Source organism: Sapajus apella, unplaced genomic scaffold, assembly GCF_009761245.1.
Source record: "Sapajus apella isolate SASKATOON/1434 unplaced genomic scaffold, GSC_monkey_1.0 scaffold44, whole genome shotgun sequence".
Lineage (NCBI taxonomy): Eukaryota > Metazoa > Chordata > Mammalia > Primates > Cebidae > Sapajus > Sapajus apella.
In genome coordinates, this window is record NW_022436984.1 from 2,811,094 (window position 1) to 2,838,003 (window position 26,910).

At 37.8% G+C, this 26,910-nt stretch overlaps 1 protein-coding gene across 5 annotated transcripts in view; it reads left to right on the forward strand.

Moving 5' to 3' along the window:
- The window catches only part of CLIP4 (CAP-Gly domain containing linker protein family member 4), a 74,885-nt gene that overhangs the window by 22,903 nt on the left and 25,072 nt on the right, over positions 1-26,910 (forward strand). For all 5 annotated transcript variants that reach the window (XM_032239198.1, XM_032239196.1, XM_032239199.1 and 2 more), the window contains 7 exons: positions 6,149-6,385; positions 7,527-7,662; positions 15,395-15,538; positions 18,072-18,161; positions 18,925-19,068; positions 22,559-22,693; positions 25,942-26,065. In XM_032239198.1, the coding sequence (XP_032095089.1) occupies positions 6,149-6,385; positions 7,527-7,662; positions 15,395-15,538; positions 18,072-18,161; positions 18,925-19,068; positions 22,559-22,693; positions 25,942-26,065 (1,010 nt within the window). The remainder of the gene's footprint in view (positions 1-6,148; positions 6,386-7,526; positions 7,663-15,394; positions 15,539-18,071; positions 18,162-18,924; positions 19,069-22,558; positions 22,694-25,941; positions 26,066-26,910) is intronic.

Consider the following 26,910-nt stretch of genomic DNA (forward strand, 5'->3'; position numbering starts at 1 on the left):
TTCCCAAGGCTTCATCAGGGGTGACATTGAAAGCGAGTGCTTACATAGGGGAGTATTAACCAGGTACTGGAGGGAGGTGAGGAAAGCAGAGAGACTAGCATGCAAGAAGCCTAGGAGATGATCGTTCAGTCCAGCTGGAAGGCGAAAGGGATGTGTTTGCTTTTGCTGGTGCAGCTGCTGACAAAGCCCCATTAGTGGGGACAATTCAGTGTCATTAGTGTCAATCAGCCCCATTAGTGTTGTTTGAATTTATTAGGATGCCATGAGATCTGTTATTGAGCTAAATTACCAATTTAGGCCAGAAATAGATTAATAGGTTGCCATATTTTGAAAATAACTACTTTAAAAAAAAGCAATAACATGTGAGTCAGCAGTAGTCTTGAGACCATACTTTGATAAGCCGCCATCTTATTTTTTAATTTTAAATTTTAGATTCAGGGAGTATATGTACAGGTTTGTGAAACAGGTATATTGCCTGGTGCTGAGGTTTGAACTCCTGTTGATGCCTCACCCAGACAGTGAACCCAGTAGGTACTTTTTCAGCCCTTGGCCCAGCCCTTCTCCACCTCCTTCCCTCACACTCTTCCTCCCATCTTTTGGAGTCCCCAGTGCCTGTTGTTCCCATCTTTATGTCTGTGTGTACCCAATGTTCAGCCCCCACTTATTAGTGAGAACATGCAGTATTTGGTTTTCTGTTTCTGCATTAATGTGCTTAGGATAATGGCCTCTAGCTGCATCCATTCCATTGCAGAGGGCATGATTTCATTTTTTAAATGACTATGTAGTATGGTGTATATGTACCACATTTTCTTTATCCGGTCCACCATTGATGAACACCTAGGTTGATTCCATGTCTTTGCTATTATGCGTCATGCTGTGAAAAACATATGGGTGCAATGTCTTTTTGGTAAAATGATTTATTTTCCTTTGGGTGTGTACCTAGTAATGGGATTGCTAGGTCAAATGGTAATTCTGTTTTTACTTTTTTGAGAAACTTCCACATTGCTTTCCACAGGGGCTGAACCAATTTACATTCCTACTAACAGTGTATAAATGTTCCTTTTCTCCACAACTTCACCAACATGTTATTTTTTTAACTTTTTAATAATGGCCATTCTGACTGGTGTGAGATAGAATCTCATTGCGGTTTTGATTAGCATTTCTCTGATGATTAGTGATGTAGAACATTTTTTATATTTGTTGATTGCTTATATGTCCTCTTTTGAGAAATGTCTGTTCATGTTCTTTGCCACTTTATAATGGGGTTGTTTTTTTCTTGTTGGTTTGTTTACCTTTCTTATAGATTCTGGATATTAGTCCTTTGTTGGATACATAGTTTGTATTTTCACCCATTCTGTAGGTTGTCTCTTTACTCTGTTGGTAGTTTCTTTTGCTCTGCAGAAGCTCTTTAGTTTTAGGTCCCATTTGTCAATTTTTGTTTTTGTTGCCTTTGCTTTTGAGGACTTAGTCATATATTCTTTGCCTAGGCCAATGTCTAGAAGAGTATTTCCCAGATTTTCTTCTAGGATTTTTGTACTTTGAGGTCTCACATTTAAGTTTTAAATCTATCTTGAGTTAATTTTTGTATATAGTGAGTAGTGGGGGTCCAGTTTCATTGTTCTACATATGGTTAGCCAGTTTTACCAGCACCATTTATGAGTAGGGTGGCCTTTCCCTACAGTTTATTTTTGTCAGTCTTGTCAAATATCAGTTGGTAGTGTGTGGCTTTATTTCAGTGATCTCTAGTCTGTCTCATTGGCGTATATATCTAATTTGTAGCAATATCATTACTGTTTTGATTATTGTAGCCTTGTAGTATAATTTGAAGTCAGGTAATGGGATGCCTCTGGCTTTTGTTCTTTCTGCTTAGGATTGCTTTGGCTATTTGGGCTCTCTTTGTTTCGGCTCCATATGAATTTTAGAACAGTTTTTTCTAATCTTGTGAAAAACAATGTTGGAAGTTTGTTAGGAATTACTTTAGGCAATGTGGATACTTTAAGGCTATGATTCTTCCAGTCCGTGAACATGGAGTGTTTTCACATTTGCTTGTGTTGTCTCTGATTTCTCTCAGCAGTGTTTAATAGATATTATAGAGATCTTCCATCTCCTTGGTTAGATATATCCCTCTGTATTTTTATTATCATTTTGTGGCTATTGTAAATGGAATTGTGTTCTTGATTTTGCTCTCATCTTGAGTGTTACTGGTGTATAGAAATGCTACTGATTTTTGTGTATTGATTTTTTTTGTCCTGAAGCTTTACTGAAGTTGTTCATTGGGTCTAGGAGTTTTTTGGCAGAGCCTTCAGAATTTTTTACATATAGAATCATCTTGTTGGTGAAGAGAGATCATTTGACTTCCTCTTTACCTATTTGGACGCCTTTTATTTCTTTCTCTTGACTGATTGCTCTGGCTAGGACTTCCAGTACCATGTTGAATAGGCATAGTGAGAGTGGACGTTCTTGTCTTGTTCCGGTTCTTAGAAGGAATGTTTCCAACTTGCCCATTCAGTATGACGTTACCTGTGGGTTTGTCATAGATGGCTCTTACTATTTTGAGATATATTCCTTCAATGCCTTATTTGTTGAAGGTTTTTTTTTTTTTTATCATGAAGGGGTGTTGGAATTTATTGATTGTTTTTCTGTGTCTATTGTGATGATCAGACAGTTTTTAATTTTATGTGGTGAATCATGTTTATTGATTTGCATATGTTGAACCTCCTTGCACAACTTGTCATGGTGAATTATCTTTCTGTTATGCTGCTGAATTTGGTTTGCTAGTAACTTGAGGATTTCTGTGTCTGTGTTTATCGGGGCTATTGGCCTGTAGTATTCTTTCCTGTTGTGTCTCTGCCAGATTTTGGTATCAGGATGATACTGCTTTCATAGAATGAATTAGGGAGGTATCACTCCTCCTTGGTTTTTTTTGAATCATTTTGGTAGGATTGTTACCAGCTCCTCCTTGTACGTTTGGTAGAATTTGGCTGTGGATCCCTTTGGTACAGGGCTTTTTCTGGATAGTAGGTTTTTTATTACTGATTCAATTTTGTAACTCATTGTTGGTATGGTCAGGGTTTCACTCTCTTCCAGGTTCTTGGAAGGTTGTGTGTTTCTGGGAATTTATCCATTTCCTCTAGATTTTCTAGTTTGTGTGAATAGACGTATTCACAGTAGTCCCTGAGAATATTTTACATTTCTGTGGGATTGGTTGTAATGCCACATTTAATATTTCCGATCGTGCTTATTTGGATCTTCTCTTTCTTTTTCTTTGTTAATCTAGCTAGCAGTCTCTCAATCCTGTGGTTTCCAAGAACCACCTTTTCATTTTGCTTATCCTTTGAATGCTTTTCTTGGTTTCAGTTTCACTTAGTTGTACTCCAATTGTAGTTACTTCTGCAATTAGCTTTGAGTTTAGTTTTTATTTTTCTAGTTGCCTTAGGCGCAGTGTTACGTTGTTAATTTGAGATCTCTCTTGATACAGGCATTTTGATACTTTCCTCTTAACACTACTTTTGCTATCCCAGAGGTTTTGGTATACTTTGTCTCTGTTTTCATTTGTTTCAAAGGATTTTTTGAATTCTGCCTTAATTTCATTGTTTATCCAAAAGTCATTCTGGAGCAAGTTTTCTAGTTTGCATGTATTTGTTTAATTTTGAGAGTTCTTCTTCGTATTGATTTCTGTTTTCATTCCACTGTGGTTCAAGAGACGCTTGGTATGATTTTGATGTTTTTGAATTTGTTGAGACTTGCTTTATGACCTGGTCAGTCTTTGAGTATGTTCCATGTGCAAATGAGAACAGAATTTATATTCTGTGGCTGTTGGGTGGAGTATTCTTTAGATGCCTATTATGTCTAATTGATCAAGTGCTGTATTTAAGTCTAAAATTTCTTTGTTTTCTGCCTTGATGACCTGTCTAATGCTTTCAGTGGGGTGTTGAAGTCACCTGCTGTTATTATGTGACAGTCTTAAGTCTTTTTGCAAGTCTATTACTAATTGTTTTATAAATTTCGGTGCTCCATTGTTGGGTGTGTGTATATGTAGGTTAGTTAAGTCTTCTTGTAGAATTGAACCCTTTATCATTATGTAATTCCCTACTTTGTCCCTCTTGATTGTTACTGGCTTGATGTTTTATCTGATAAAAGAATAGTGACACCCTGCTCCTTTTTGTTTTCCATTTGCATGATAGATCTTTCTCCAGCCTTTTACTTTGAGCTTATGGGTGTCATTACATGTGCAATAGGTATCTTGAGGACAGCAGAAGGACAGGTCTTTTTTTTTTTTTTTTTTTTTTTTTAAATCCAATTTGCCACTTTGTGTCTTTTGAGTGGTGTGTTTAGGCTGTTTATGTTCAGGGTTAATAGTGATGTGTGAGGTTGTGTTCCTGTTGTTGTGTTTTTAGCTACTTTCTAGTCTTGATTTGTGGAGTCTATAGACTACATGCTTTTTGTGACAGCAAGTATTATTGTTTCCATGTTTAGAGTTCCCTTGATCATCTTTTATTAATCTTTTTAGGGTTAATATTGATATGTGAAGTTTTGTTCCTGTTGTTGTGTTGTTAGCTAGTTGCTTTGTAGTCTCAATTGTGTAGTTGCTTTATGGAGACCATAGACTGTGCTTATGTGCTTTTTTGACAGCAAGTAGTAGTATTTTATTTCCATGTGTAGAACTCCCTTAATCATCATTTGTATGGCCAGTCTGGTGGTATGCCACCACTTGAGAAGAAAATAGAATTCTGCAATAGATCATGAATTAACCTTCTTATGTTAGGAAGATACCGTTTTAATTTTATTCTCACTATTAAGATTTTAACAGAAGTTTTGATTGCTGAATTATATGGGAATTGTATGTAAGCATAACTTACAACTTATCAGCCTGAGTGTGTTTTTAGAGAGTATACATTAGTATAACACATATCTTTATTATATTTTGTATGTTTTCTTGGAATCTGGGATTAAAAGAGTCCATTACTATCCTAGAAATCTGATAACATATCTTCTTGCCATATTTTTACTAAGGACCAACCTGACTTGAATTTTAAAACAAAAAAAAAATGTGAAGCAATTGCAAACTAAGTGTATTCTAAGAGCCTCATTCATTTTTCCACATGGATCGTTTGAAGAAGATTATCATCAGTGAAGAAAAGGAAAAAAGTTTCTCAGTTAACGAAAGTATCTTCATTCTTTATATTAAAAGAAGATTACAATCTAGATTATTTCTCATGAAGTCTAAGGTTTGTGGTTAGGGAATGTAAGATGACAGATAATTTACGTGATAGGGCTTCGATGATACAGATACCATTGCAAATGACAGTGAGGTGGTCGCTGGCCATTTTATTTTGTCACAGGATAAATCCCAGGATACAGTCTTTCCGTTGTAGTGAAAACAGAGTTTTTTTTTTCTTGATTATAGCCCAGGTTTTAGAAGTATCAAAACCATAGTTTCTAGTTTTGAAATCTGAATTACCCCATGAGTAGCCAGGGGGCTGAGGTCGCAGAGCCAGGAGCACAGCAGCTCTGGAACCGTGGACTGGGGCTGGGAAGCCGGTCAGTCCTGTGGCTTCTGTTTCCAAGCTCGCCTTCTCATGCCTGTGCTGGCAGGGTGCTCTCCGCTTAGGACCTGAGCACTGCTCCTCCCCATGGATGCGGATGCAGTGGTTTTTCCTGCCAGAGAACCTGCTCGGCTCCTCCCTGGCCTGCTTTGGATCTCTGTGGAGATGCATTTCATCAGTGCGGCCTTCCTCACCACTTAGCCTAAAGAGTTTCCTCTACAAATTAACCTAAAGAGTTTCCCCTAGAACCATCTCTGTCTCTACATTTCCTATTCCCCTTGCCTGCTTTCTTTTATTTTTCCTCCTAGCCACTTATGACTGTTTATTTTCTCACATATAATTTACTTGTTTAATGTTGTGTGACGTGTCTCTCCTACCAGAATGTAACATTCCTTAAGGGCAGGGCTTGTGTTTTCTTCGCTGTGGGATCTTTATTTAGCACCTAGAATGGTGCCTGCATATTGTAGGTATTCAGGAAATATTTTTGAATAAAGAAATAATGAATGAATTTAATGTAAAATTCCTCCAACAGAAATTTTATATGACTTTCTAGTGATCTAAGTAAATAAGAGTTGAACATTTTCTCTCACCTTTATTTGTAGAATGACAAAGGACAGATCCCTGCTGATGTTGTTCCGGACCCAGTAGATATGCCGTTGGAGATGGCTGATGCTGCCGCCACTGCTAAGGAAATCAAGCAGATGCTCCTAGATGCGGTGCCTCTGTCGTGTAACATCTCAAAGGCCATGCTTCCAAATTATGATCACGTCACTGGCAAGGCAATGCTTACGTCACTTGGCCTGAAGTTGGGGGACCGTGTTGTTATTGCAGGACAGAAGGTACAGTAAGTAACTGCAGTCTCTAAAGCCAAGGTCACTGTGTCCATGACCTGTGTTCAAGGGTGCATACAGTATGGTCAGTGTTTTAAGTTTTTTAAAAAAGGTTCAACATGTAGGTAGAAAGATGCTTAATGGAAAATGTAAAACTTAGATACAAATTTACTCTTAAGTTATGCTTTAAGAATATAAACTACCAGAACTTAATAATGAAGACATGTTTATTTGAATAGAATGGAGTGGAGTAGAACTCTGGAGCGCATTTACAGGCAGGAGCTGAGGGATGGTCTAGGGTGGAGGATTTTCTTTGCAGTCCCCATCTTCCCCCAGTGCTGCTTCTCTGACTGCTGCTACTCCATAGAAATTGAACACAAGGCACCTTTGCTGTTTGTGGGTATTTGTCTTTGAGTTCTCCACAAATAGGGCAATCTGAGATACTATATAACCTGGTGAGAAGGATTTATGTGGAGAAGAGGATGAATCCTGCTCCCATCATCCACACCCCTTTTTCCTCCCAAGCTTTCGTTTCCATATTGCATCATTTATTGCCAGTTTCTTTTTAAAAATACCTCATATGGGAGGTTTTCTTGGTTTTTCTTAGTATAGAGGTTAATAGGGAGCTTGGTATGGAGAATGGAACAGGGACTTCCTGCCTGGATGTTGAATTTCCCAACATGGTTATGCCCCAATTTTTTTTTTTTTTTTTTTTTAAAGATGGAGTCTCACTCTGTAGCCCAGGCTGGAGTGCAGTGGCACAGTCATAGCTCACTGTTGTCCCGAACTCCTGGGCTCAAGCGACCCTCTTGCCTCAGTCCCTGGAGTAGCTGGAACTACTGGCGTGTGCTACTATCCAGCTAATTAGGATTCTTATGTCTTCTTGGAAATTGTCTCCTTTATTATTTAATGTTCCTTTTTATTTTTGGTAATGTTCCTTGCTCTGAAGTGAGCTCTCTGACCACTTAAGTGAGCTCTCACTTGAGAGCAAGGAATGTTACCAAGGATAATGTTGAGAGAGCAAATTCTTTAAATTCACTTTGAGAGAGTGAATTTTTAAACACTTTCATGGTGAAGTGAAGTTGCAAGAGTAGGACACTTGGAATTACTAATAATTCCCCAAAGTTATTCTGATTTATATTTTCTTTAGGTTGGTACATTAAGATTTTGTGGAACCACTGAATTTGCAAGTGGGCAGTGGGCTGGCATTGAATTGGATGAACCGGAAGGAAAAAATAATGGAAGTGTTGGAAAAGTGCAGTACTTTAAATGTGCCCCCAAATATGGTAAGGTTGACATTATTTAACTCAGTAAGAATTAATTAAAAATAATCAAGTTTTACTCTTTTACAGTTGTTAAGTCAAACTTTTCTCCTGATTACTTACGTGATAAATGAGGGGCATGTGGATGTAGGGACGGCCTTTTAGAGATGGGAGATAGGTTATGTGAGAGGGAGAAATGGACGTTGCAGGAGAGAAAGGGGGCAATTATAGGAGGAAAGTCCTGAAAAATTTGAAAGGGAAACAGAATTCAGTATAAGACCCTTGCATTAGATCAGGCACAGCTTTTCACTTTTTATTTATTTTGTTTTATTTCATTTATTTATTTTTTTTGAGATGGAGTCTCACTCTGTCACCCAGGCTGGAGTGCAGTACCTCGATCTTGGCTCACTGCAACCTCTGCCTCGCAGGTTCAAGTGATTCTCCTGCCTCAGCCTCCCAAGGAGCTGAGACTACAGGCACTTTTCACCATGCCTGGCTAATTGTTGCATTTTCAGTAGAGATGGGATTTTACCATGTTGACCAGGCTGCTCTCGACCTCCTGACCTCAGGTGATCTGCCCACCTTAGCCTCCCAAAGTGCTGGGATTTTAGGCATGAGCCACTGTGCCCAGCCAACCATGAGTTTCAGAGGCCATGATGGAAAGGTTTAGGAGGTTGTCTGGTAGTGATTGGTGAAAAAGGGGGCATCTGATGGGATTGCCTTGGTGATGTTTCTGAGAAAGTGTCTTTCTTGGGACTGGTCTCTTGGGTGGCTTTTAGAGGGGAGATAGTGATGAGAGCGGTGTTTTCATCAGTAGGCTGTGAGCTGTGGGACTGCCCTATATTCTTGCTGCCAGCAGCATAGTGATTGGGAGAGAACCTCTGACCAGGGGCATGCTCAACTCTGCAGACCTCCCTTAAATCCTGCTCCTGGTGGTGTCATGGCCGAGGGAGGGACTTGGTTATCAAGGAAGTACAGAGCTTTGGAGGACATGAAGAACTTGGAAAATTGGAAAAATCAAGCAAGGCCAACTTGATGACCGCACTCTTGAGGTTTCTTTGAAACCCTGCGAGGTTTCTTTATATTTATTTATTTATTTAATTTTTTTTTTGAGACAGAGTCTCCCTCTGTTGCCCAGGCTGGAGTGCAATGGCACCATCTTGGCTCACTGCAACTTCCGCCTCCTGGGTTCAAGCAATTCTCCTGCTTCAACCTCCTGAATAGCTGGGATTACGGGCATGTGCCATCACGCTTGGCTAAGTTTTGTATTTTTAGTAGACACAGGGGTTTCACTACGTTGGTCAGGCTGGTCTCGAACTCCTGACCTTGTGATCCACGTGCCTTGGCCTCCCAAAGTGCTGGGATTACAGGCATGAGCCACTGTGCCCATCCATGAGGTTTCTTTCTCTTTCTGACAAAGGCAAATGTTTAAGTAAATTCTGACAAATGTTTAAGTAAATTATTTCTGACATGTTTATGTAAATTCTTTCTCACACGCACCTATCCTGCCTATTGATTTCAATTTAATTTTGTAGTCACTTACTATGTTGTGAATTTTTTTCCTGGAAATGAAATATTCTTCTATAACATAATTTTCCATGATTGTGTAGTATTCATCTTGTGGCCTAACGGCGAGGTGGTGTGGTACGATGATGATGAAGGGTATGGACTTTGGAGTCTGACTGCCTGTGTGTGAATCGATTTCTCTACTTATCAGCTATGTGACTTTCTTTCTCTTCTTGTGCCTCAGTTTGTCTTCTGTGAAATAGGGATGACACTATCATGAGGACTTGTGCAAGGATTAAATATGTTGGTAAATGTATAAAGTGCCTAGAACAGTGCTTGATTCCTTGCAAGCACTCAGATGAGAGCTACCGGCTATTACGAATTTATCAAAATTACCAGTTTCCTTTCATCACATACTTAGGATGGAATTTTACTTTTCTGATCAATTAAAACTTTTTTGTTTGTTTGTAAAAATGCTCATTGTATAAGATTTGAAAAAAAAAAAAAACATTCTGCATTTTTTGATATCCTAGTATAGTATCCCCAAATCTTTACGTACTGTTTGAAAATGTGATTTTGAATAGCTGCATTTCCTTTCACTTTTCCAATTTGATGCATGAAAATTTTATATTTAAATTTGTATTTCTCTTATTGTGGTGAAATTAAAGATTTATTAAAGTGTTTTGTTGTAGTATAGATTTTTTTTTAAATTGTGTTTTAGGTTTTGGGGTACATGTGCAGAACATGCAGAATTGTTGCATAGGTACATACATGGCAATGTGGTTTGCTGCCTCCACCCCCATCACCTATATCTGCCATTTCTCCCCATGTTATCCCTCCCCAACTCCGTGCCCCCAGCTGTCCCTCCTTAGTTCCCCCTCCACAGACCTCAATGTGTGGTGCTCCCCTCCCTGTGTCCACATGTTCTCATTGTTCAACACTCACCTGTGACTGAGAACATGCAGTGTTTGATTTTCTGTTCTTGTGTCAGTTTGTTGAGAATGATGGTTTCCAGTTTCATCTATGTCCCTACAAAGGACACGAACTCATTGTTTTTTTATGGCTGCATAGTATTCCATGGTGTATATGTGCCACATTTTCCCTGTCCAGTCTATCATCGATGGGCTTCTGGGTTGGTTTCAAGTCTTTGCTGTTGTAAACAGTGCTGAAATGAACATTCGTGTGCACGTGTCCTTATAATAGAATGATTTATAATCCTATGGATATATACCCAGTAATGGGATTGCTGGGTCAAATGGAATTTCTATTTCTAGGTCCTTGAGGAATCGCCACACTGTCTTCCACAATGGTTGAACTAATTTACACTCCCACCAACAGTGTAAAAGTATTCCTATTCGCCACATCCTCTCCAGCATCTGTTGTCTCCAGATTTTTTAATGATCGCCATTCTAACTGGCGTGAGATGGTATCTCAATGTGGTTTTGATTTGCGTTTGTCTAATAACCAGTGATGATGAGCATTATTTCATATGTTTGTTGGCCTGATATATGTCTTCTTTTGTCAAATGTCTGTTCATATCCTTCACCCAGTTTTGAATGGGCTTGTTTTTTTCTTGTAAATCTGTTTTAGTTCTTTGTAGATTCTGGATATTGGCCCTTTGTCAGATGGGTAGATTGCAAAAATTTTTTCCCATTCTGTTGGTTGCCGATTCACTCTAATGATTGTTTCCTTTGCTGAGCAGAAGCTGTGAAGTTTGATTAGGTCCCATTTGTCTATTTTGGCTTTTGTGGCCAATGCTTTTGGTGTTTTGGTCATGAAGTCCTTGCCTACGCCTATGTCCTGAATGGTTTTGACTAGATTTTCTTCTAGGGTTTCTATGGTGTTAGGTCTTATGTTTAAGTCTTTAATACATCTGGAGTTAATTTTAGTGTAAGGTGTCGGAAAGGGGCCCAGTTTCTGCTTTCTGCACATGGCTAGCCAGTTTTCCCAATACCCTTTATTAAACAGGGGATGCTTTCCCCATTGCCTGTTTTTGTCAGGTTTGTCAAAGATCAGATGGTTGTAGATGTGTGGCGTTGCCTCCGAGGCCTCTGTTCTATTCCACTGGTCTATCTCTCTGTTTTGGTACCAGTACCATGCTGTTTTGATTACTGTAGCCTTGCAGTATAGATATTTTTTATGTTTCTTGGCAGTTGCCTGTTCGTATTATTTTCCCAGTAAAAATTAGGATATTAGAGTGTTTTTTAAAAGAGGGATTAGCTTTAAAAATACATACTTATGATATTAAGCTTTTATATTTATTATAATATTTCACTCAGTTTGTCATTTGTTTTTGAACCTCATTTGCAGTGTTTTGTGGACATGTAGTTTTATGGCTTAAAGACTTTGCTTTTATAATTTCTTATATTGTTTTATGCTTTGATAATTCTTCCTAATTTAAGGATTAATTCTACATTTTATATTTCTTTAAATATTTTAATTTTTTCCTTTAATTTTGACACATAATTGTACCTGTTTATGGGGTGCAGTGTGATATTTCTGTGTAATATAATGTGTAATGATCAAATCAGGGTAATTAGGATATCCATCACCTCAAACATTGATCATTTCTTTGTGCTGAGAACATTCAAAATCCTCTTTTAGCTTGTTGAACATATACAATAAATTGTTAATTATCTTCACCCTGCAGTGCTGTAGAACACTAGAACTTATTCCTCCTGTCTAGCTGTAATTTACATGTTTTAATTTTTTTATACTTAATTACGTAATCCATTTGGAATTTATTTGGTCAGTAGTGTGAAGTTAAGAATTTAATTTTAATTTTCCTCCGATGGATAACTTTGCCACCTGTCAAGCAGACCAAGGGCAAGATCAGAAGCCTTTAGCATGGGGCAGAGGTAAATCAGAATTACAGGAAACATTTAGACTGCCAGCAGATGGAGTGGGGACTCCCAACCTTTCATTGTCCCCAGGGGAGACACGCTTGATTAGCACAAAGCTGCATACCCCCAGGATGCTGCTTCAGTCCTCTTATATGTACCTGAAGGCAAGATGCGGGGCTGGGGTCTTGTGAAATTGTGTGAAAATGGGCGTAGCCCTTGACAACACTGGGAGCCCCAGGTCATTGCTAAACTACTTAAGGTGGAGCGGAGGGGAGTTGGGGAATCTCCTGGCTAATCAGAAACCAAAGAATTTCTCAGCAACCGTTTTCTGTCTTTCTAAATCTATCCTCTTTTTCCCTTTGACTTGTGCTGCTGCTTTTGTTATAGATTAAGTTCTTATTAATGCTATGATATGTTTCAGGATTGTTTTGTTCTATTGATCTGTTAATTCTGGCACATACTAGATTTTTTAACTGTAGAAAATGATGTTTGGTAATGTGTTGGTAAACGTATAAAGCACCTAGAACACTGCTTCATTCCTTGTAAGCACTGAAGAGATGAGAGCTACTGGCTATTATGAATTTATCAAATTACTAGTTTCCTTTCATCACACTCTTACGATGGAATTTCATTTTTTTGGGTCTATTAAAACTTTTTTAAATAGACCCCGAGATCTATATAATTCCACTGCTACCCCGAGACCTATGTAATTCCACCCAGCGCTGCCACGCCAATATCTGTGTAATTCCTCCCTGCACTGCCGCCCCTAGATCTACGTAACTCCACCCTGCACTGCCGCCCCCAGATCGATGTAACTCCTCCCTGCACTGCCGCCGCCAGATCTACGGAATTCCACCCAGCACTGCCGCCCCCAGATCTGTGTAATTCCACCCAGCACTGCCGCCCCCACAACTACGTAATTCCTCCCAGCACTGCTATCCCGAGATCTATGTAATTCCACCCAGCGTTTAATTTTACCCAGCAATTTTACCCAGCACTGCTGCCCCCAGATCTATGTTTTCTGGCTCCCTCCTCGACCCACTCCAATTAATTTAGCCCTCTACCCCATCCCACTTTGTTTGGGGGGAAGTTCACCAAATGATGAGGCTTGCTGAGAAGGGAAACATTTTATGGTCAGTGGAAGTTGAATAGAAAGTGGAAAGGTAGATAGGGCTGCCCTTCTCTTTCAATCCTCATAAGAGGGTTTACTAATACAGAAGAGTGGCCTTTCATGACTGATCCCTCATCTAGGCTTTGGCCCTTCAACTTGCTGCTGTTCAAAAAACCATGTGTTCCCTGAGATGAAGAAAAACATAATTTATTGAACATTATTATGACATTAATGACACAAATTAAATTAGAAAAATACTCCATAGCCTGACTTCTCTTATAAATGTTTTAGTTTTTCTCAAATCCTACTTGCTGTCAGTATTCATACAGTTTTTCGCAAATGTTATAAAGTAATCAAATATATGACTTAATTTTTTGACTTACTTTTTTTTTTTTTTTTTTTTGAGACAGTCTTGCTCTGTCACCTAGGCTGGTGTGCAGTGGCATTGTATTGGCCTCCCAGGTTTAAGCGATTCTCCTGCCTCAGCCTCCCTAGTGGGATTACAGGCATGTACCACTGCGCTTGGCTAACTTTTTATTTTTAGTAGAGATGGAGTTTTGCCATGCTGGCGGGCTGGTCTTGAACTCCTGATCTCAGGTGATCTACCTGCCTCAGCCTCCCAAAGTGCTGGTATTACAGGTGTGAGCCACAGTGCCTGGCCTGATTTGTTTTTCATATTTTTCTATATTACTACATAATCTTTATTGTCTTATAATATTATAATGATATGTGGTTTATATAGTTAGATTCATATTGGCAGACGATTATGTTTTCTGCTACTTATGAATAATATTACAGTGATGACATATTCAGATATACAACCTTTTCCTCCTGTTTAGATTATTTTCTACTGATTCATTTCCAGAAGTGTGATTGGGTCATTGCAGTAGACTAGAAACTATGCCAGCACTTGAAATGTATCTTTTTCTTATACAGATGAAACCTTGTAACCTTTGTCTGTACCATTAAATATAATATTTCTTTAAAATTAATTCTATAAAGTGGATTAGGTCAAGATTTTTGTTTTCTGAAAAGATCATATATTCCAAGAGTATAAAATAATTTATTTCATGAAACCCTTGCCAACACTGGGTGTAATCATCATCGTCATCACCAGGCTTGAGAGAGAGAAGAGAGTGTGAGTGAGTGTGTATGTGTGTGTGTGTTAGGGAAGGAAAATAATTTAGAGAAAGAATAGAAATTTGGGGAAAATCTCATAGGTAGGAGACAGAAGAGAGAACATTGTGAATAAGTTTAAAAAAAAAGGAAAATCAGGATAAAGTAGTATGGTCTCTGAGGTGGGAGAGAATTTTAAGATTAGCAGAAAAGTAGTGCAGTTGCTACTTTTTGGTTATTAACAAAGCACTCAGGTTTTGTAGAGTCTTGAGCATTTCTACCCTGCTTTAAAACAAGCTGTCTTTAATACGTTCCATTTTAGTTATAATGTATACTTGCTAGATTGTAAACACTCAATGAAAGAGTGTAATATACATATTGTGGCTTTATTTTCACTTTTTAAATATCTTAGCCAGATTATCTTGGTATTTAGAGTCTGTATTCACTATCTCTAATGTCGGTTCATACTTCTTAGGCTGGTTACTTTATTGTGTGGATAAACACCTTTTTGATGGAATTTTGTACTCCCAGCTGCTGCAGATGGGCAACTCCCCTGCCCCTGCTGCCACCACTCCCCAGCACACACTGTATTGTTTCTGATTGTCAGGACCTGAGGGCCAGGCCTTTTAGGAAGATTATATTTTATAGTCAGAAAGATTTATTATATCCCTGCTGTGTATAACACGCTGTAATTAGGTATGGTGGAGGAATGCAGACTTAGGTAACATTTGAATTTTGCCTTTAAAAGGTGTTCGTCTGGAAGAGAGATAAGACATGGATGTAAAATGCTATAATGTGGGATAAATTTAAGTTCCAAAAGAGATACAAGTTGGTATGGAAGAATAGGTTTTTATGCTGTTTAGCTCACTATCATTTGCCAATTGCTTAGAAATAATAGAAAGCTATTAATAATACCTTTACTCATTTCTCTTTCTCCTGAATTTCACTTAACACCTGAAATGTGGCTCTTAAATTATTGATGTGTTATTAGTCTTAAAAACTAGATTGTAAGCTCTTTGAGGGTAAGTACTGTGTCTTAGATTTTTTTCCGGCTCATGATAGGACATATGGTGAGCACTAAATGTTTATATTAAAGATTTATGTTACTAATTAATTGTACTTGTTCCTTTATTTGAAATGTTTTAATTGTTTGACACCAAAATTCTGCATTCTCCATTAGGTATTTTTGCACCTCTTTCAAAGATAAGTAAAGCAAAAGATCGAAGGAAGAATATGGCACACACTCCTTCTGCAAAAGCTGCCGTGCCTCTCATTAGGTCCCAGAAAATTGACGTAGCTCATGTAACGTCAAAAGTAAATACTGGTAGGTCCAACCAGAAAGTTAACCGTCTGCTTCAGTATTTTATTTGTAAAATTTCTAATATTTAGATTGCTTCACTTTTTTTTGTTAGCCAACTATGAAACCTGAATGTAATAAAACCTGCATCTTATGTGTTTTGAAACCTCAATTTTAGTGACTTCCGTTCCTAGCACATGTATTTCACATTTGTTCCTTCCTTTTTTCCCCTTACTGTTGCCATACGTTTATCACACGTAATCTATCCTCAAAGCTAGATTTCACACTTTCATGAATTTCTTATGGAACACAACTAGCTTTAGGTTCCTGACCTACTGAAGGATGTCTAGTGACTTCTTTTTTTTTTTTTACCAGGAAAAAGTCCTGACTCCTGAAACTAGCAGTCACAGCTCCCTCTCTTTATTGATAGAGCCTCACACAACTTCCGTAGTTGGACTATGGTTTCTCGTATCTCTTCCCTGTCTTTAACCTACAGTTTCTCACTCCTCCCTTCGTACTTTGTCTCATGCTGTTTATCTGGGTGCAGTAATTTGACTTCTGCCTTTTGAGGTCCTCACCATATTTTCAACTTCCTTATTCAGATCCTGTTTCTCCATGAACACTTTCTTGGTAACTCCAGTTCACTTTAATCTCCTCATTCCCTAACGTTGTGTGTGCTTTTATCCATACCACTCAACCGTTATTTGTTATCCTGGGTTTTGTCCTCTGACTGCTTTATTTGTGCAAAGGTCCTATTCTCTCAGCAAAAATTTAAACTTTAACAGAACCGTGACAGTATATTGTAGTGTTGTTTTCACTGTGGCAATGCACAAAATAGGTGCTCAATAAATACTTGCTAATTTGTAAATAATTGAGGTAAAAAGCTCTCTACCAGGATGAAAGGAATTTGTCCAAGTTTGGCTGGCCTTTATATTCTATTCCACTGGGCTGTTTGAATATTCTGTGTCAATACTGCACTCCATAATAAGTATAGTTTTAAAAAATAAATCTTGATGTCCAGTAGTGGAAAGCCTCTTATCTCATTCTTGATAATTGTCTTGCCTACTTTGGGCTTTTATAAATCATACTTCCATATATATTTTAGAATAAACTCCGAAGTTTCTTTTTAAAAATTCTGTTCAGGTTTTAACTGATGTTTTAGTTAAACCTTAAATCAATTTGGAAAGAACTGACATCTTTACGATAGTCTTTTGTGTTTAGACTATCTTTCTATTTATATTAGGCCCTTTGAAAATATGCCAACAAAGTTATGTCATTTTTTTTCTTTAGGGATTTTATGTATGTTTTGTTTAGTCTGTTGGTAGGTACGTCATACGTTTTGATGCTATTATAAGTGGCATCCTTTTAACTTGAAACCCAGAAGTGTACAGTGAATATAGACAGCTCCAAGAGACGCCCCCTCTGTTTCTGGTATGAGGAGCGGAAAAGGGGTCTCCTATTAGATAGAATGTGGAGGAAATCACCTGTTCTCTTTCTTGCTTGCCTTTTGCTTCCCTTGTTTCTCCCCATCCAGTCCCTAGGCTATCCTGCACAGTGTGGATGGGCAGGCACCCGAAACCCCAAGGAAGGGAAATCCATGTCTCTGACCAGAGAAACTTTGGTCCAAGGACATAGATGGAATCCCCGTTGGTTTTTCTTCTGTTTTCTCACTGCTTGGCCCCACAGGCAGAGTTAGTCTCAAGATTGTAGGACAGAGCAAGGAAACTAAAGCCTAGGCATTCTACTCAAAATACCAGGAAGGGATGCCCAGGAGCAGGAAGTGTCAGGGAAATCATGGAGAGGAGGGGGCTCAAGAAAGAGGCCTCAGAATTTTGCCTGTGAACCCCTAGGTCTTCTTACAAGTTGTGTATGCCTGGATCTGCCCAAAGCCTTCAGTCTCCTTGGTAGACAACTGCTTGGGTCCCAGACTGACTACTGGGCTGCATGCACACCATGTGAGACAAATTCAAACAGCCCCACAAAGGCTGTGGAAACTGAATGGAGATCGGAACCGCAGGCTGTCAGGAGAGTATTATATAGCTAGACTCCGTTCATGTCAGTGTTCCTTTTCAAAGCCCAGCAGAGGCTCCTTCTTTACAGAAGAGTTTCCAGTTCTTAGCTGGGCACTGTCACCTCCCTCTGAGGTGTTACTGTGACCTGTCTGTCTAATCTTGATTCTCCTACATTCCAAAAGTATTCTGTTCCAGCCAAGCTCCTCACCATTTTGTGTCTTTTAAGATTGTCTTTTTGTCCATCCGGAATGCCTGCCCTCAGCTCTTCCTGACCATATGGCCAGTATTCTCAGGAAGAAATCTGACCCGTCCCTCACAACCCATCTTGAATGTGATTTTCTTGATGGGCTTTAATTTATCTTTGTAGCCACTATTGTTGTGTGCTAAGCTGGTGCTTTTACCAAAACGTGTCGTCATACATCTGTGTAGTTATTATCCAACATGTTTTCAGAAGTAAGATTTCAATGAGGGATGCATGTACTTAAAAAAATACATTTTATGTTTAATGTTAAAATTCTTGCTGAAAGTATTTTATTTTTGTGTCCAAGGATTAATGACATCAAAAAAAAATAGTGCTTCTGAATCAACACTTTCATTGCCTCCCGGTGAAGAACTGAAAACTGTGACAGAGAAAGATGGTAATATAACTTTTAACCTCTGTTTCTCAAAATTTAACTTTTGATGGGACTTTAAAGTAATAGTAGGAAAGCAGTTTATATGGAGGCTAAGTTTTAAAATTGGTAAGGGAAAAATTATAGTAAAATTTAACCTTGGAAATCATGCAGCTCACAACAAGCTATATACATGATTTTTTTTGTGTGTATGTAAAATACTGTACTGTGATTCTTTTGTCTGACTTAAATTAGATAACTACTGGACTAGATATATTTTTAAAAACAGGAAATTCCATAATATAGATGGCTCTACACAAATTTTTCACTTGCTTTTAGCTATCAAATTGTTAGATGAATTGAGCATGAGTATTCCTGCTTGCCTTCAGGTTTAACTCAGAACATCTCAATATTAAACCTTTGTTGTCTTAAAACATCTTAATATCATGTTTAATTTTGTGTAAACAAGACGGGACTCTTCTGTGTCATCTAAGGTGAGAGGTGAGTGACGGTCATTAGATTAGGTAGTTTACATGGTTCATGTGGACACCTCTTACGTAAGATTGTGATCTGACAGTGCGAATCCTCAAAATACTATTGTTTGTGTTATAAAATCTTTTATATATAAACTACAGATGCTATTTGGATGAAATCGGGCATTGAATTTGACACTAGATAATCCATAATTGAAGAAGTTCAATGGAGAGTTTCAGAAAGATTTGCCTCGACTAGCTGCTTCTTGGTCCATGTCCTATTTTCCACAGCTTGACACGTTCTTTATCTGTTTTAGTTACCCTGCTTGGATCTGTCAGCAGCTGCTCCTCTACATCTTCTTTGGAACACAGACAGAGCTACCCCAAGAAACAGAATGCAAGCAGCAGTAACAAGAAGACAATGAGCAAAAGCCCTTCCGTTTCACCCAGAGCCAGTGCTGGTATCTATGGCTTTTTCAACCAGGCTTTCTTGGTGTTTTTTATCTTGGTTTGTTTGTAAGTAGATTTGCTCTTTTTAAATGTGTAGAAGGAACCCTTTACTTCAATCAGATTGAACTACTTGCACTCTTCCCGCCTCCCCCTGAGCCTTAAGCCTTCAGGTCTCTTGGTTTTGCTGTCAGATTTAAGACTTGGCATTTATTTTCATCTAATTCATTCTTCGTAGTTTCATCTAATCTGAATTTAGTTTCTTACATCTTGCATATTAGCTTCTTCACAGGACTTTGTGTCATCTTCGTATTTAAAAACATGCTTTCTCTGTTTTTATTCAAGTGATTGTTTTAAAACCGTGTTTGTTTAGAACCTAGGTGAAGGTCAGTGTCCCCTCCCAGGATGACAATACCAGCAGTTCTGATACGGCTTTTTAACTAGCTGTGAACCTGCATAATCTCACTCAGTCCACATTTCTTCAGTTATTTGTAAAGATACCTAAAACACTTTATCAGACTTCTTTTTGAACTGACATAGATTTTCTGTTGCAGTTCACTTATTTGCCTATATAGTGAACTTGTCCAGAAATGCAAAAGCCGTCTTGGCAAAACTTGTTCTTAATGAACCTCTTTATTACCAGATTCTTTTTAAATACTTGTATTAATGGTACTTGTACTGAACCAACATCTTTTTTTTTTTTTTTTTAGATGGAATTTCGCTCTTGTCCCCCAGGCTGGAGTACAATGGGGCAATCTTGGCTCACTGCAACCTCCGCCTCCTGGGTTAAAGTGATTCTCCTGCCTGAGTAGCTGGGATTACAGGCGCCCACCACGATGCCCAGCTAATGTTTGTATTTTTAGTGGAGACAGGGTTTCACCATGTTGGCCAGGCTAGTCTGGAACTCCTGACCTCAGGTGATCTGCCCACCTTGGCCTCCCAAAATGCTGGGATTACAGGTGTTAGCCACTGCACCTGGCCAGAATCAAAATTTTATTATGGAAAATGTTCACGACAGATTTTTTTTTCTTTTTAAAATTATTGAATGTGGGAAAAAAAACCTCCAAAACTCTCGACAATAATATTGACATAATAAAACTAAAAATTGGGACCCTAAAAGCAGAGAACCTGGAAGTTTTGCCTGGAATTGTTTACTTGGGATATTTATTCTCTGAATGACTTCCTCTCTCCGTACCCCAACCAGTTTTTCTTTATGTTGTGAGGAGCAGACGTGAGAAGGTCCCATGATGACGCAGCCGTCCTGTTTGTCCTCATTTCATTTACATCTTAAGGCCCCCTGAATTTGGCATTTGCACTTTGGACATTTACGTGATTTTACAATTTATATATGGGTATGGAATTACTTCAGAAAAAAAATATTTTAAAGTAGTCTAGCATGCCTATATATTTTCCTTTTTTAAAAAAAGAATTTACGGGTTATGTAGACTGAAACAATAGTGAAGATGAAGAGTTATCAGAGTGAGAAAGAGGACCTTTCACAGAGGGAAATGGGGCAGAGAACGGGAGATACAGGAAAGTCCGTGTTGGGAACCCCAGAGACATTTACCTAAAACATTTTTCTTGAGTGAGTAGATATTCTACTTCTTCCTATAGATTTGCATTTGAGGGAGATGTAGACTGCAGAGAATTAACAATAATGAAAGGTTAGGTTAGAGTGGAAATAAAGGATTTGGGGAGTGGGAAAGGTAGGGACCTCAGCCTCATATCCCATTGATTATATATATATAATATATATATGGTAATATAACTTTTAACCTCTGTTTCTCAATTTAATTTTTGATGGGACTTTAAAATAATAGTAGGAAAGCAGTTTATGAGAGAGAGAGATATATATATGAGATATATATATATATGAGATTTATATAGATATGAGATTTATATAGATATGAGATTTATATAGATATGAGATTTATATATATATATGAAATATATATATATATCATATATATATATATGATATATATATGTATGAGGGATAAGGTCTTGCTCTGTCACCCACGCTGGAGTGCAGTGTTGTAATCATAGCTACTGCGGCCTTCAACTCCTGGGCCCAAGTGCTGGGATTTACAGGCATGAGCCCATGCCCAGCCTGTGTCCCAATGTTGAACTTGCCATCTTTGGTTCATTGTCTACAGGCAACAAGGGGACAGGACTGAGGATTTCTTGCCACAGAGTCTTGGTTTTAATCTAGGTGTACCACTTACTGGCTGTTAACAGTGTGTCTTAGTTAATTCCTGAGTTTGTATCTTTTTTTTCAGTATAATTTTTATGAAAAGCACTTTGTAACTATGAAGTGCTGTAGAATATTTGTTACGGTGAGGGTCTAGGACTTTTTGGTGTAATCCAGACCTTCTCCATGGGCTTATGTTCCTTGGTTAGTTGCTTTGTTTTTGGTTTCTTCTTTTTTCACAATATGACTTATTCTCCATCCCATGCCCTCCTCCAGAGTTGTCTAGTTCCTCTCAGATGGCAGCTCTTCAAATCTCTGTTTCTGTACTGACAGGACCAGGCTCAAGCACCCACCTCTTCTCTTTCAGCTGTTATATTTGAACAGCTTTCTAGATCATATTTCTCTAGGACTTCTATGTTTAATAGTGGACATTGCAAAGTTTAATTTTGAGTGAATCAAATTGAATGAATTAAGTTGTTCTTAATAACAAAATCAGTTTAGGATAATTAGAGCCATATCGTAATTTAACCTGCAAATCACGTTGCTTTTGGCTGGTCACAGTGGCTTGTGCCTGTTTTTCTAGCACTGTGGGAAGCTGAGGTGGGAGGATGACTTGAGCCCAGGAATTTGAGACTAGCTTGGTAAACACAGTAAAAGACCCTGTTTCTTTAAATTAAAAAAAAAAAAAGTAAAATCACATTACTTTTTATATAATTTATACTGAGTCTGAGTGAACTATTTACAATTCTAGTGTTTAGTAGAATAGAAATTAGCAAACTATGGCCCATGGGACGCATCTGACCTAGCATTTGTTTTTGTAAATAAAGTTCTTTGGAATGCAGCCATGCACGTTAAAAAAATGTATTGTGTATATCTGCTTTATATCTGCTTTCATGCTGCAATGGCAGAGTTCAATAGTTGTGACAAAGATGGTATGGCTAGCAAATCCTAACATATTTACTGTCAGGCTCTTTGCAGAAACAGTTTACTGTGACTCCTCTTCTAGTAGAGATGCTGCAGGCAATCTGGGCAGAGTTGGTGCTTTACCAGGGATCAGGTTTTGTGAATTTTCCATGGCAATAATTTTCCCAGGAAACCCTTCACATTTCCTTTCAAGTAACTTGACCTCTCATGTGAGAAACACGACTGTAGATGACTTACGTGATGAAAAGCATCAGATTTCAAAACTAACTAGACTAGTTAGAATACCTGGTGTGATTTTTCTGGCTAATGTGCTTTTTGAGTCTTTCTCCTTTTTTTTTTTCTCCTCTTTTCCTGCCCTCCCCCACCCCGCCCCTCCCCTACTTAAACAGGTTTGAATTCCTCAGCAACATCTACAGCAAATAATAGCCGTTGTGAGGGGGACCTCCGCCTCGGGGAGAGAGTGCTAGTGGTAGGACAGAGACTGGGCACCATTAGGTTCTTTGGGACAACAAACTTTGCTCCAGGTAACTCATCTGCATGTTAGCTTAACTTGATCTTCGGAATACAAAAGGTTTAAAATGTTACATGTAAATAGAATTTAATTGTAGAGAAATCCTGATGAACAGTTTTTGTGGCTGGCACCGTAGCCCTGAAAATGTCAAACGATGATGAAAACTCAGACCGTTTTTGCAGGTGGATGGTTACCCATACATTTTTTTCTTGCCAATTGTATTTTAAATGGTCAGAGTTAAAAATTAGTGATCATTCTTCAGTTTTACTCCTACTGATTGCTGGGTGTGCTAAGTGACAGGCAAACATTTTAGGATTAGATTTTTGCTAAGGATAGCCTTTAACATAAGTAATAAATAATGAGTTAACTACCTTTTTATCAGAGTGGCTTGGAGAGGAAAGCACACAAAAGGGCCCAAAGGAATAAGAAAAAGCTTTTGCATCTCCCGGGCCCTAAAAAAATACATGTTTGTGTATTTATATATTCATTCCCATCTATACGTAACGTTGTGTTTCCAAAAGTAAAGGTTACTTTCTTTAGTATTGTCAGTGATTATAATTTTAAATAAAAGTTGGTTGATCGAAACCAAGTTTGTATGTTTTAAATAGCAATATGCTATTTTAACACATGGTGGCATTGCAGCATTTTAGGAAAAGGTTACCTAGAACATTGATTAAAAAAAAAAAAAGTTTGCAACATTTGGCCAAGAACTATGAGGGAAGGATCTGAGATTTTACCCTATTGACAAGCTCACAAATTCGCCTGCCACAGTTTCCTATATGTTGGTGGAAGATGTTGTGAGTCCTAGAGTGCTTTGTCTCCAGTGAGTCATCACAGGTTTGAGACAAAGCACTCTAGTACTCACAGTAATTGCAGTAGCCAGAGTGTCAGCATTTTCTTGAACTATTGCCTTAGTGCCAGTGCCCGCAGGGTGAGAGAGAGAGAGCACGCGCAAGAGAGAGCACACGAGTGTGAGCACCAGGTGTCACCTGCACGGTCAGTGTTTTGTTCCACGAAAGAAGCCCAGAGCTTAGGGAATCTGAATCTTTAAACTGAACTAATTGTACACATGCCTGCCATTTGCTCTGGTGGGAGATGCTATCTCTATCCTCCAAGGCTGTCTCCTATACAGACATTTACGAAAAGATAGTCTAGAACAAAGGTAGTCACTGCCCCTACCCATAAGACATGTGGAAACATGACAGGACCCTAGGCGACTGTCTCCCAATACATTCTTGTTCCACTAATAACACTTTTAATTAATTGCAAGCCAACTGCTTGACTTGAGTTAGGTGTTTCATAATTCATGACTTTCTTAGGTCTCCATGTAGTAACTGAGATTAGTTAAGATATACTTAATATAGGTATCAAATAAAAACTTAAGAATCCCACAGGTAGGTTATTTTTTATGATTACCATGTGTCTTTTGAGTTCCCTTTCTCTGATTATGTTAAACCAAGATAGAATGGTTTGATTCTTTGGAGACATATATCTATATATCTATCTTTGGTTCCACAAATGTATGTATGTATCTATCTATCTATATATAATATATATCTTTGGAGATACATATATATCTTTGGAGATATATAATTCTTCATTTAGGTTGATTTTAATTTTTAAATTCCTAATGAAAGCATTTAGAAATTTGGGAAGTAATAAGCAAATATAATAAAGTTGGAAACATTTTTGTTAAAAACGTTCTGTTCTGTAAGGAAATAGTAGCATCAAAAAATCAATCATTGCTGCAGAACAGTGGTAATATCTGAAGTGTTTGGGGGTTATGAGATCTAGAATTGAGAGAGGTTGTATTTAGTCTTGTCAGCATTTTTTATGTGCCACCTTGGAAAGAAAATTAACATTTAATTGGGAAGCTGTCCATACCACGACACTGCCAATGTGTAGTCTTTATTGTTAACACTTGCCATATGTATTTCTGCTGTTATGTTACACGCTTCCAAGAATTATATGTTAACATTAGCAATTATATGCTAAATTAAAATCGGAAAATGCAAAAATTATGTAGGAAAGCATAAAAGGCAGAAGCAAGTAAAACTTGAAAAATTGTAACACTGAGAAATAACAGTGGTGACCAGACTAACCTGGTTTAGGACATTGGGAAACGTGCTGACCTCTTTTCAGAGCATTAGTATGGCTTAACAATAGTTTTGTAGACATTACTTGTATGACATAGGAAATGGATTCAAGTATCGTCTTTTTAAACATAGAGGAAAAAAATTATGAAATTGTGAGTTGGTTTTTTAGAAGGCATATAATTCTTTGAACTAGTACTCTGAAAGAAACACTATGTTTGGATTTTGTAATTTGCAATAAGTTTCTTGATATCTATTTTTACTTGATACTAAGAGACCAAATACAATTACTACTATATCCTCCCTTTAAATCACAAAGAAATGGACTATGAGGTACTTTTAATTGGTCTTGAGGCACCCTCAATTTGAAAATCCTTATTTTAGGAGTACGTGTCCATTTACCTTATTCTGGGTAAAACCACAGTTAAAGCAACCTTGCTACTTTAATTTTAGGCTATCTAGAAAAGGAAATCCTGTTATTTCCTTCAGAGTAGGCCCTTTTAAGTACAAAAAGTCTTAAAAATAATTCTCCCTATTAGCCAACCTAAACCTTTTAATTTAGGTAAAAAAAAAAAAAAAGATTTTTCTTTTTTACCTTGGGGGGAAAAAAGAAAAGAAAAAGCACTCACCATGATGTCTAGTGGTATTTTGTATATTATTTTTGTCCTTCTTTAATTATTTGAGAACTGTGTGTGGTGTTCTAATGTTAGGTAAAGATTAGAACCTAATGATTAGGTAAAAATCATAAAATGAAAAGATTGCATGTTCATTTTATGATTTTAAAATCTCAATAGTATGTTTCACTTCTTTCACCGAAACACACTATATGACCGAGTCAAGAACAGTTTTTCATTGTAGCTTTTAGATCTATTTTGGTCATACACTGTTTGCGCAATAGCTAATTCTTGCCAAATTTGTGTTTGTGCATTTTATTTCCCTCCTTTAATGTACTGCTCTGCAATGATACTTGTAAAATGTTTTTCCTGTTTACTTTTCAAATTTTCAAATTTTATAATTTTATCATTTGAAATCTTAATGAGTATAATAACTTTCCCTCATTTTGGTCATTTACGGAAACGTTAAACCATCTAGACTTTGGTTCTGTATAGCAGCATAACAGTTTTGGATAAAGTACAGATGCTTTTAAAATGCAATATTCATGTTCTAGGATATTGGTATGGTATAGAGCTTGAAAAACCGCATGGCAAGAATGATGGTTCAGTTGGAGGTGTGCAGTATTTTAGTTGTTCTCCAAGATATGGAATATTTGCTCCCCCATCCAGGGTGCAAAGGTAAGAGAATGAAATTTATGTTTATTCACAGACACTTTTTATAGTTGGCAGTGGTTAATGGAGACACTAATTTTATATTAAAGACATGCCTTGAATGTAGCTCATGTCTTCTTTCAAGGGGTTAACCAACCACCTTCTTCAGAGAGAAGGCTCATGGAAAGCTAAATTTGCTTTGCTGGGGATTTGCAATTTCAAAAACCTCCTTTATTCCTCATTTGCAAATCCTGTGAGTATGTGTAGGCTATTAGAAGTGGCATTTGCAGCTAAGAACAGTGAGAGCAGCAAGCTTAATCTGTCATGCAAACAAAAGTAAAAATGCTCTCTGATTGCTTCAGTCACATCCTAACTACATTAAATTTCCTGCCAGCAGGCACCCCATTCATTCTCCTACAAACCTAATGGAACCAAAATGGCTTTTTCCTCTGATTTCTTTAGTTTTCAAAAATAGATAGGCAGTAGATCTTTGGGGGAAGTGAAGCCTCAAGGATTTTTATATAATATACCTCCTTGATGTTTCTTGTTAAGGTAGTATCTTTCATACCACCTCATCTGGTTTTAAAAAATAAGTTGAGCAGAAACAAAGTCCTCATAAAATTCCAGGTATTATTATGTGAAATGGCTTCTCTTATGGGCTGGAAGAAGTTGCTTGCTATGCCTTTCAGTGGATAGGAAATGGGATACTAATCTTTAAATGAGAGATAACATACATGGCGTAATTACATTCATGAGACTAGAACTACGATCGCAATCTGGGAGTCTTGTCTGGCTTTCCCTTGCAACTAGACTGTTGAGACTATCTCTCGGGGAATTGAAGATTTTACATCTATTTCTCCCTCAGTTTGTTT